The sequence below is a fragment of the Girardinichthys multiradiatus genome, chromosome 7 (assembly GCF_021462225.1).
Source record: "Girardinichthys multiradiatus isolate DD_20200921_A chromosome 7, DD_fGirMul_XY1, whole genome shotgun sequence".
Lineage (NCBI taxonomy): Eukaryota > Metazoa > Chordata > Actinopteri > Cyprinodontiformes > Goodeidae > Girardinichthys > Girardinichthys multiradiatus.
Window position 1 is genome coordinate 22873305 of NC_061800.1, and position 12610 is coordinate 22885914.

The window sequence follows — 12610 nt, forward strand, 5'->3', positions numbered from 1 at the left end:
CTGAACGGGTAAAGAGGAAAAAAAAAAATGGTTCCGGAACCTTAGAGGCATCAGGTGTACGTCTTTCTCCAGACTCTGTGATTTATAAAATAATGAAAGGAAAAAGTGGGGTTTTTGTCCGCAAGTACTAACTGACGCTTCTTGAAAGTACAAATTCATTGTTTTTCACAGCAGCTGCTGGGAAGAGGTTATATTAGGTTTTTTCTTCCCTCTTCTGATTCATGCAGCGTGTTGATTTACACTGTACCTTATATCAGGTCCTGACAAAAACTATGAAAGGCTTGGTTCTGCAGTTTCTTTTTTCTCCCTTTGGAGAAGGAAAGAGAAACCTATGCAGTTCTGTGTTGCACAGAACTATTAAAACACTTGTTGTTTTCTAAGATATCACCAGTTAAAACATTTTAAACTTTTGAGAGTGATTGGTTTTGTTAAACACATTTTCCTTGGTAAAACAAACCTTTAAAATGAAAATGGGAAAAATTTGGTTATTTTTGAAGGTAAGAAAGAATCTGATTGGACAGTGATACCACACAAAAATGAAACTAATCTCATGTTTTCTAAAAGACTCTGCATAGAAAAGGCCTCCAGAACCGTGGAGTTATTTTCCACCACAGTACCAAATTTTTAAGCATGCTTTTTCTTTATTTTAAAGCAGATCTGTGTTTTTTGTTTTGTTTTTGTTTTTTTAGCATAATGTTTGTCTGAAGCTTCTTATGAACTGGGTTAGAAGCAAATATGATCTGAGGTAAATTAGGAGCTGTGAACAAGTGATTTTAAATCTGATTATTGTCCAAGCAGAAATAATACACTAATAGGTCTGGGGATATTTAGTCAACCCTCTCTTCAATCTCTGCAGAAAATTAGCATCATTGTTCAATGCAGTAGTATTCAACCTGTGGTTCCTGGACTCCTGAAGCCCGTAAGCCATAGATTTTGGGTCCATAAAATTATAATACTTAATTAAAGGTAGACCGATTACCTATTAAAACAGATCTAAGCCAATGATGGGTTCCAGTCATTTGGTGGCTTTGAAATGCAATAATACTCAAATGTTCTACTCTGGGGAACACAGATTGGGGTTGAAGAGTTTAGTTTTGGAGCCAAGGCTAGGATTTTTTATAACAGAATAAAGACAAGTACAATCCTTTATTTTAGGAAAAAAAAAAGACAAAAGAAATAAAAGCTCTCTCAACACTAAAGAGGAAGGTCTGCTCAAACTCCAGTCTCCTTGTTTGATTTCTTAGGGTTTAAAGATTAAAAGAATACATAGGAGTACAAAGGTACACAATGTAATTTCAGATTACTAAGAGATAAAATATTGGAACATTTATCAGCATTTGGATTATTAAAGAGGGGTTATAGTAATAATTTTCTCCCCAACTCTCAAAATTTAAATAACCCAAATTAAAGAAAATTATGTCTGTTCTCCTTTTGAAACACTATGTGGGAACAAAGTCCAGTTTGGAGTCAAGCTTCTTATCTTAATTTCTGATTAAGTCAAACACTGCAGTTTTTGTTTTGTTTGGGTATACCTTAAAAATGTCAACGCCGGCTTAAAATAGTTCTTTGCATTTAACTTGAGCAGAGAAATTCTTGAATGCAGCTGCGATCAAATTGAGCCAAACAAAAGAGAATTATAACAATAACTCTCAAGATTGTAGTTATTATTATTACAGAGTTACAGAACAAAGAATTGGCAAAAAGTTTCAGCATCAGTAAATTTGGATTCTTGTTAATGAAAACTGTTGCTGTGCTTCTAAATAGTTTGAGATATCTTTGGATTATGTGCACTCATTTTAAAAAGGATCCTGAAGATTGTCATAACAAAATGGATCAATTATAGCATTAAAAGACATGGCTGAGAAAACATTTTGAAAAGCGATTGTTAAGAATTTCTTTGAATTCTTGAAGCTTCAAATTTGGCCATTTGTCTGTCTTTGATGTTTTGTCTTTGTTTTGTTGGAATGAATGTTTGTTTATATGTTGCATGAAACAATAATCCATGTTTAGAATAATGTTTCTAAATCCCAGATTGATTAAAACTTTGAGTTTTCAGGAGAGTTAAGAAGCAGCTTGTTTCTGAGGTAGGTGCATGTTAACAGTTTTGTAGTTTAAGGTTCACTAAGATGGGTTTGAATGAAGAAACTGTGGGTCCGCCCATAGGCTGCCAATCAGAGGTTAGTTCTGCCTGACTCCGCCCACCTACCAGGTTGGTTCATGCCTTTGCTGTCATGGTAACGCTCAATACCTCCCTTCCTGAGTTTTAACAGTTTAAGAGACAATAGAATCAAAATGCTTGTAGTGATTGTTGCCTTAAAAACATGTTTTTTGTATAATAATTAAGGATGTAGCATGACTTTTAGATTTATGTGTTTTACTATTAAAAGGTTCATGAAATAGTTTAAACTAGTTTGAAGAATTAGTTTTGCATGCAGAATTATTGGTGATTTATTAGATTGAAAGTTTTCCCTGGTACCATTAAACTAGCTGACAGTTCAAGATATGCCAAAAGTAAGGAATATATTTTTGATAAAGAATCAGAGTCATGACTTCAAACTTAGTGAGAATTATTTATTAGATTCAATTTGTAGGGTTTATGCATCAAAATTACATTAGATGTCCATTAATCTAATATTCATCTTCATACAAGACAAATCAGGATGATATGTGACTTATTTCTAAATGAGACATTGATGAACTGAATAACTAATGTTTGTGTTTTGTTGTTAATGGAACTGAATTGCAGTTAAAAACAACTGGATTGTATTTATGTTGCATTTGGTAATTTCATAGTGACACATAGTTATGTCAGAATTCATTTCTTTGGTTCTATGTAATGTGATCTTGGTTACTAGAACATTTTTGTACCAACTTTTTGCTGAATTGTCGCATGGGTTGGACCCTGCGCCAGGAGAGGGGAATGTCAGAATAAAGCAACATGGGGTTCCAAAAGTTCTTCCTCAAACATTATATGTCACATTTTTGATATTCAGAATATTTAGCTGATGGTCACTGCTAGTATCTCAGGTGAAGTCAGAAGATCAATTCTTTTGATTTTGTTGGATGTTTTGATGAAGTTCTTGTAGTTAAGCACTTAGGTTTGAGAATGGGACTTTGAATTGAAAATTAGCCAAGCGTTGTGAAGGCCCTGTTCTCACTTATATGAGATTGAGACAAAGGACACAGGCAAATCTCAGTCCTTTTGAAGTGCTGTGTGGCAGGTCTCCTAATTTGGGCATGGGGATATTGCCAAGATCATCTTCTTCCACATCTTTGTGTGAAGATAGGATGTTGTTTTACTGTCAAAACCTGTCCACTGTGTTTTCTCAAGTTTCACAGACGGTGAAGGCTGCTTTACCAGAAACAGCCACTTCCACCCTCCAGTCCGTTATTCCTGGCGACTGGATTCTGGTCAGAGAATCTAGGAGAAAACACTGGAAGTCCAGGGCTGGAATGGCCCATATCAGATCCTACTAGACACCCAGGAAAGCTGCAGGAAAGCTCCAGCTCCTCCAGCTTCATCTGGCTTCCAGGACGAGTCATCTTCCAACTGGATCATCCACGGCCTGAAAGGTGTGAGGACAGCGGACCACCACAAGACAAAGAACTGTAAGCTGATCACTGGCGAGTGATTGAAGAGGTGGTTGAAGAACACTGTTCTTACAAGGACACAATAATCTCTTGGGCAGTGCAACGTTATTTCAGAATCTACTTATCATAAGGTAATTTGCCTCACTGCGTACACACCACAATGAGAGACACATAGGAAACATACAGGGAAGACCTCTACACATTTGCACATAACCTTTCTCTGGATGATGGACTGGCGACGTCTGCAACAGAGAGACTATCAAACATGCACCATGATGCTTATTCTCCTTAATTTCTTAACATTTGGTGGCTACTAGGCTCCTTTGCCTGGACAGTGAGGGTCAGCCAAATTATTTTCTCCCACTTTGACAGCGAAACTGACTCCGAGGAGGAAATCTCGGATGCTTTTATCTAACTTTCATGTTTATTGCTTGATATCTATCATTATGGTATTATTACAAATTTGAAATGTGTTCATTTCCACCGTTGTTTAGTTGGACTATGGAAGCCTAACTTCCAGCAGGTTAGAGTTCCTGTTTCTAAACATATTTCTAGAGGAGCTTCCTACGACCGCCCACCTGTACCAGACTGGTAACAGGGCAGCTTGAAGCACAGAAGCCACTCAGGAGAGACAGCAGAATTTTTGAGTTTTGTTTATGATTTGTTTTCTTTGAAAAAAAAACTGTTTGCTTTCAGTACCAGAAGAAAGGACATTTCACCTCAAGGTCACGATACAGTTATATGGAAGATGGTCTGTTCTGATGCTAATGATTGGTATTGCAAGTATTTTATTACTCTTGTGTTCATTTGGGGAAAGGTACAGCAAAGACAATTTGTGGCTAATCTGAGTAATTACGCCAATAATACTCATCAGCTGATAATGTCTGGTGGCAACTGATGCATCAAACCGTGAGGAAGATAAGAAATGACAGTTGCTATGTTTGTCGTTTGATTTCACGTGCTAATAATGATCAACCATTTTTAGTACCTGTTCCTATTGATACTACTTTCTTTCCAGATAGGCGACATAACCAGCTGGTGGAGGTTATTTTTCCTTGGGTGAGGAATTATATTGTAAGGCAAAGCAGAAATGTTAGTAGATTTTCTAGTGAGACTAATTTAATATGGGCTCCTACAGGAATTCTTTATTTGTATCACACAGGAGGAAAACACACCTTATTTCCTTGGGAAGACAGAAGGTTGCAAAACTATTATATCTGTTTCATGTGCTTTAATCAACAGACATAAATTTGAGTCATGTCCTATCAGAACTGCTTATACTATTTCAGGATCTTTGGTCCCAGATCTCTTTGTGTTAACTCTTAATCTTACAGCCTTACCGAATGGAAGTAAGTTGTATGACCAGGGAGGTAAATTAATCAGGGTTCTTGTTACTTTTCCTAGTAGAGATGGGTCCTCATGTCCTAAGAACATGGTTTGGATGTGTGGAAATAGATCATATCTGTATCTGCCTGTAACCTACTTTGATAAGAAAATTCCATTACAGTAGGTTCTTGATTACATTAGCCAGGCTACTTAAGTTAGGAATTTGTGTTACACCACCGTGTCTTCAACATTTCTCAAAACCTTAAGAAATGATGTACGTTGCAGAACAAGTCAGGAGACTCACTCCCCCTGCACCCTATCTCAGTGTAATAAAGTTTGTATGTATATGCTGTAAAAAAGTTTATTTGTATCCATAGATGAAGGCATGCATAAACAATCTTGGGCTTGGCACCTACATTTTGTTTGAGGCTACATTCCTCTGCAGGTGGTGTTTAGTTGGTTGGTTTTGTGGCTGTAAAACGCGTGCCTCCTTTAGGAAAATCTATAACAGCTGCTGGGATCATACAAGTGACCATGCTGTCAGTTTGTTGCAGTGAATGATTGCTTTGTTCACCAGTGACTAAAATGCAAACAGCAGTGTGTGTGTGTGTGTGAGAGAGAGGAGAATTTAATGGCAGAGGTTGTGCGTGGGCTGTAACTGCCAGACACCACTGCTGAAAGAAAAACCTTCCACACAGCGAGACAAGTTTTTTTTTTTTCCAACAGGGGATTTACATGCAGCTGTATTTTAACTTTTCACCTTTATGAGTTTGGAATCAGTCCACTGGGCATTATGCGAGGTCATGTTAATCGTTATAATTATTTTTTTGTAATTTCCTCATCCCAGTTTTTTTTTGTTTTTGGGAGCAGTGCATTCAGAGGAACCTTTGAAACAGAATTACTAAGGAACATTGTGTTAGATGTAATCAAATTGAATTTAGTTCAGCAGAATGAGCAATGATCAGTGGTCTCAAGGGTTGAATACAAATTTCAGGGCCATCATATGAGCAGTAATGTTTAATATATTTGGGGTTAGGTCACAGCATTACTTGCAAAATTTATTTGATACACAGCAGAAGCCTAACTTTTTTTTAGCTTGTACTAAAAAACAGCAATAAATTAGAAAAAAATGTCTATTTGTATTCAGCCTGTTCAAAGAAATTCTTATATTTCTCTACTTCAGTTTCTCCTTCCAGGGGCAAAGACAGCACATCATCTACCTTAATTTCTTTCCTCTGCACATGTCCAAACCATCTCAGCATTGCCTCTTTAGCTGTGTCTTTCAGATATACAGAACCATCACTGTAATATGCACTATTTTGTTTGCTCTTCTTAGCTGTTCCACCTCAACTCCTCATCCAATCTTACATAGTGACTCTGCATTTAAACATCATAACCACATTGTTACTGAAAACCTTTCTGATTATTGCAGCTCTCCTTCTCTCACAAATCACTTGTCTCCAGATTCTCCGACTTGCCTGAACTATCTCTTTCTTCTTCTATCTCTTCTTCTCTGACCCCAAACTCATCCACCTTCTCAGACTTTACTCCAGACAGCTTCAATGTGGCATATTTTCCCTCTCATTCACATATATGTTTAGAATAAGATGTTTCTTATCAGTTACATGAGACATAAATTAAATATAACGCACTTGTAAAAATGTGTTGCATTAAGATTGTTAGGACAGGAGCTTTGCCCCACCAAACATCTATTAATGTGAATCTACCACACAGGTAGATTAAAGACAAACATTTCAAATAAAGTTCAAACAATATAAATAAAATTTTACAATTGATTTAGATACAGAAATCCCAATGAAGAAATGCATTGTTGCTTTCAAATTGGTTGAGGGAGCGATGTTAAACACCAGACATGCTGCCATTTTGTGGATCAGTTTCACTTTGAATAGTAGAATATCTGTTGCATGGCAATAGTTAAAACATGAGTAAGAAACCTAAACCAGAATTTAAATGCAGGCTGAGACACCGCGTTGCAATGTCAAATGCAAAAGTCTTTATGGATGACAAATAGTTGCAAACAATGATCTTTTTAAGCATTTTTAACACCTGTAGTGTTTTTATAAAAAACATTAATTCAGGTTCTGATTCACCATCTCACCATTTCTACTGACAAATAAATCCTCTAAATCCAAACGAAGTGGAAGTCAGCATGGTATTGCAGGGTAAATTGTTTTTTAGCGGCATTTCACTTTGGTCCTCTGAAGTTTCATGTTAAGTTCGAAATACCCTAGCTTGACGTGCACTTGTCACATCTTTTTTCTCTAAACGTTGCCCCTAATTGACTCTGTTATTGCTACTGGATTTGCTACTGCTCTGTCTCAGCTGTCCCAAGGATGCGGTGCGAATTGTTAAGACAGGGGTCCAGGGTCCAGCCTTGGAGTACTCCTTTAAGAAGCAGATGTGTGTATTTGCTGTCCCATAAGCTTTCTTGCAGGAATAGATAATACAACAAAAAAAACATAATGAAGACTCTACCTGTGTTTTCTGTTATTTGTTGTTTTTTTTTGCTTTGACCACAGTTCATCTGAAAATATTAGATTTGTTTCTGTGTCTTATAAATAAAGTAACACATTTCCACTAGAAAATGTTTCTTTAAAGTTAACAGTGACAGAGTTTGTTATGTCCCAGTTTATAAAACTGCAAATAAAGTAGGTTTAACTAACTCTAGTAATGGTAAGTAATGTACTATTTTCAGCAGTGCCTTAAATTTACAGTTAAGGCCAAAATTTAAAAAAAAATATCCCTGGCTGATTTACATTTTCAAATTATTTTTATTCAACTTAGAAGGTTGTTACTTTAAAAAAAAACATAATTAAACAAGAATCTATCAAAAGATAGATGTCAAAAGAGTATGAATTATGGCAACTATAAAAAAAATAATTTATCTGTATTTATTTACATTTTAATAAAAAAAAATGATCCTTCCTAATAATTAATAGAAAAATCTTTATTGGCACTACAACAGCTTTTCCAATGGGTATTTTAAAGATTTTCCTCTGGTGAACTCTTTTATGTTGGAAGGCCTCCTTCCCATCACCCTAATCTGTAGCTCCCACCACCGATTCGCCATCAGATTGAAGTCAGGACTCTGGCTGGGCCACCTTAAGATGTTATTGTTTCTTCCAGTCATAAGAAACATGTTGGTCAATTCAAAGATTACTTTAAACCCTACACTGCCAGAAGTATGAATACCTTTGACCTTAACTGTAATAAGGTGTCATATTAAACCAGTGAAGCATCCAATAGTACTCTAAAATCCATTTTATTGTTAGTTTTTGTGCACTTTTACCAAAAGAGAATTACTCAAGCAGGACTTTCCCTTCAATTACGACATTTTTATTGTTCTGTGTGTATTATACCTAAAGGATATGCATGCATGCTGATGTTTCTGTAATAAAATATTTGACTGGTTTTAGATATTTTGTATCACTTAATATGAATTTAACAGACTCCTTTCTGATTTTTCTTTTCCCCGTCATAGCAGTAAAGTAATTGTCTTAACTCTCACTGGGTAGGAACAAATAGTTTAGCAGTTGCTTCGCTCACCCCACATATAGGAAAAAAAAATCATTTGACCTTCAACTTCCTGTAATTTTGAGCCAAAGCACTCATCTGTGGTTTGCAGGTCAGACTAGTTGTTTCCCTGCAGCCATACTGCCAAACTCTGCATATGTTGTACAGGAAACGTATAAATAGAATGGTCTCATGTGTTTTCTTTTGATGTAGCTCTTTGAACATGTCTGACATTTAATAACTTCAAGTAAAGATAATGCAAAACATATATATATAAAAAAAAATGTTATCAAAATTTCAAATCACAGAATTGTTGAAAATATAATGAAATAAAATAAAATAAAATATACAAAAAAAATAAACAAAAAATATATAAACTAACCTTTGCTGCCTCTGCTTTAATTGTAACGGCCTTATGACCACAACCCTCTTTCTGCATTGTCACTTAACCTACACCTGTTCCATGACGCTTCTGCACAAGTATGGAGGTTTTGCAGTTCTTTCAGAACTTTTAATTAACATTGACAACAGCATCATTTATTTTTTCACCTTGTTTACATGCAGACCTTCTGTCTGCTCTCCCACCTTGTTGGTAGTTGATGACAGCGTACAGTACGCTGTTAGACACTTGAGTTTTAGCTGCTGTGTTTGCAACAGCCGGCTGGTTCCCAATGTGAGCAGGAGGAGGGGATGTTGATGTTGTTCTTTCTACTTTTCTTGAAGAGTTGACATCGTTCAGAACCGAGGATTGAGTTCGCACGGTGGGAGAAAAAAGAACGCTTGTCTTGGGCAGTTCCGGTATCGTATGTGTAGATATTTCCTGGCACAACAAACACCATTTCAAAAATACTTTTCTTTATATAAATACAACTCTTTTAGAACAAGAAGCAACCTAAATGGGTTAAGGGCCCATCCACACCAGATTAAGATTGCCCAGTGGTCTTTAGCATCGTTAAAACTGTTCAAACTTTGCTGGATTGTGGTACCACCAGGGAATGTAGCCTAGCCAGAGTCCTGACTTAAATCTGCCAGAAAATCTGTGGAGGAAGCAAGAGATTTATTTGATGACAAGGAGACCTTTTAACCTCGACTGTCAAGATACCAGTAGAAACATGCAAAAAGCTGGTCAGCAATCATGTGAACGGTTTGGTTTCTGTAATGCCACATTTTGTATTGGTTTTTGAGAAGGGTAGAAGGAATTTTTGACATACCATTTTTTTAAATTACATAACTAAAAGATGATTTTTTTTATTTAAACTCCTTTTAGATTGTTTTATCTTTTGATAAAATGCCTGTCTCGTTTCCTTTCAGAAACAAACATCGTAATTTAAAAACAAAATATTTTATACCTAAATCTGGCAGTGGCATGAATAATTTTAGGCTTAACTGTAGGCTACAATATATGAACTACCACAATCTTCCCAAAAAAGTTTTATGCATACTCAAGACAGTTAGGGAATTATCATGGTCGATCACATGTGATAGATGTGCACTATTAAACCTCTCAATGACCCTGCAAAGACCATATATATTCTGGGTGACTCTAAATGTCATAGTGTAGTCCTATTCTGGTGTGGATGGGGCTTAATACTGCATCTTGTGATGGTATCTTAGCAATACAAACACTGTTTGCCACATTTTCTGAAACTGACACCTCCATCTTACAGTTCTTGTTGTTGTTATGGTTCTAAAAATTTGAATTCATTATGTAAAATGGCTTTACATTACCTCTTGCTTTCTATTGTTGCTGGTCCATGTTCCTGTACAAATAAATAGTTTGAGGAGATTATAGATGCAAATATTGTAACAGTAATAGAAGGACCAGAAATAAATATTCTTACCTTTCCAGCCATGAAAGCAAACAAGAGTCAACACTATCACTATAGTGACTAGAAGCACAATGCTACTGCAGATCGTGAAATAGGGCAGCCAGGGGTAATCATCACTAGAAGTGTTTGAATCAACTGCATAAAAGATTAGTGTTAATAATATCTGCAAGAACAATTTGTAAAATGTAACTAAAAAATAAAGTTTTTTACCTGCAAAATTATCAGAGTTTTCTATCCCTTCGTTTAGGTCTTTGAGTAATTAAAGAAAGCAGATACAGTTAATACATTGAACCAAACATCATCAGTAAATTTAGGCACTAGATAACTAAAAATAGGACCTGAAACTGAGATGTTGATGACATGTCCGACACTGTTATGATTGAATCCTAAATCACATCGGTACAGGCCATCATCCTTAATGGAAACCTGCGTGAAACTCAAATATGAGATCAGCTTATTTTGGTCTTGTTTCTGGCTGATTTCTATGTTCTCCATATTTGGAATGATCTCACAGTGGCTTGTATGAGAAAATTTACACCACGTGACATAGAGTAACTTTCCACAGTGTTCGACGGGACACTCGACTGTCAGACTTTGTCCAGGAGAAATACGTGTTGTTGTACCTCTTTTCACTGTGATCGTCACGTCACATGAAGAAACTGTAATGTCAAAAGATGAATGAAATTTTAGTGACACAATTCACAAAGTACTGTCAAATACAATATATGCTATGATGATTACTTTTACAAAAAGGTGTTTATTACTTCAGGAGGTATTTTTCTTAAATGCCTCTTTCCTTTTAACTTATATTGCTACCTGACTTCTGACTTGTTTCACCGTTCAATAAAACAAATAAATAATAAATCAGATTAGAGTTTTATTTTTGTTTTTTCCTGTTTGATTAATGTATTGATTGCACAATCTTTCTCATGAACTTACTGTTCTTCTGCCTTGTTGTCACATAAATACTCAACATCGATCATGCTCCAATAAAATCTTCCCCCGTGCTTTCTTAGCAAACATCGCTTTAGCAAAATAAATTTTATGGAGTTACGTAACACCAAAACGGTTTACCTTGATCATCTCCACAGATGCAAATAAATGCAGCACACCAAAGCATCAGTACTTTCCTTCCATCCATCGTGCATCAGATGCTCGTCACCAAACTTTCAAATTAACTGCTGCAGGTTCATTTTAGTTGTGACAAGTTAACCACTTCCCGACCCACATGTTTTCTTTAAGCATACAGCACGTGATTTTTAGTATGAGGTGACAAGATTCCCTCTGTACATAGATAGGTGAGCATGCAGATATTATCTCAGCTTTTTTTCCCACGATCAGCAGAGGTATATACCCGCATTTTGTCATTACTTTATTTGACGATAAACTTGCCACAGATACCTCAGAGTTATTTAATGAGCCTAACACCCCCAACCACCATCTCTGATGTAACTGTTGGTTACTGTTCACCACTCAGGTGTAAATGATTATTACATTTCGTTCTGATGTGTCTTTGGGTTTCTTCTTGCCTAAAATATAGAACAAAGCAGCATTTACCTTTTCCTGCTTCTTCTTCTCACAGGTTTTCTTTCATAAAATCAGCACCTGGTGTGAATTCATTTTAATTATTGTCTCTATACTACTTTAATTATAACCAATACTGTAAATGCAGATCCTCACCTGTATTATTATGAGGTTTCTCTGTCCGTTTGTTTAAGTCAACCACTTAAACTAACACATTCAATGACACATTTCTGCAAAATTTCCCACATAAGCAGAAAAAATGTGCTGTTGAAATTGAGACCTGTACAAATGGCCATCACTAATGGAGACCTGCTTAAAACCCAGCTTATCCCTCTCCTATTTCTGTCTGATTTATACATTCGCTGTTTTAGGAATATGTTTCCTTGTGTAAGAGAATTTACACCAGCTGACATTGAATGACTGGACAGGACACACAACTGTTTGTCCAGGGGAACAGTTGTCTTGCTGTACCTCTATGCACTTTAATCATCAATTCACATGAAAAGCTGTAATGAGCATAAAATCGGATCTTACTAAGAGTTAATACAAGATATTGTCAGGTACTATATATTTTACTTTTCATGCTTTGACAAGAAGTTTTTATTCAGTAGATTGCATTCAGATTTTTATTGTGTGTGATTTGTATGTCCTGTTTTGATGTTATCTTGTTTCATGATCTTAAATATTTTTAAATTAGATATTTTCATTGCATGGTATTTAGTGCTTCTTTTGGAAACTATTTTAATCCACTGTGGACTTACTTGACCACTGGGTTAGGGCCTATCACCTGTTGAAGTGTGTGTGTG

At 36.0% G+C, this 12610-nt stretch overlaps 1 protein-coding gene across 1 annotated transcript; it reads right to left on the reverse strand.

The window, feature by feature from the left end:
* Positions 1 to 4595: 4595 nt before the first annotated feature.
* si:ch211-214p13.8 lies at positions 4596 to 10899 on the reverse strand. Its single transcript, XM_047371055.1, has 5 exons — positions 10619 to 10899; positions 10491 to 10529; positions 10293 to 10415; positions 10180 to 10211; positions 4596 to 9271 (listed from the first exon to the last, which is right to left on the reverse strand). The coding sequence occupies exons 1-5, from the start codon at positions 10773 to 10775 to the stop codon at positions 8963 to 8965; spliced, it is 660 nt and encodes a 219-aa protein (XP_047227011.1). The 5' UTR covers positions 10776 to 10899; the 3' UTR covers positions 4596 to 8962.
* Positions 10900 to 12610: the final 1711 nt, after the last annotated feature.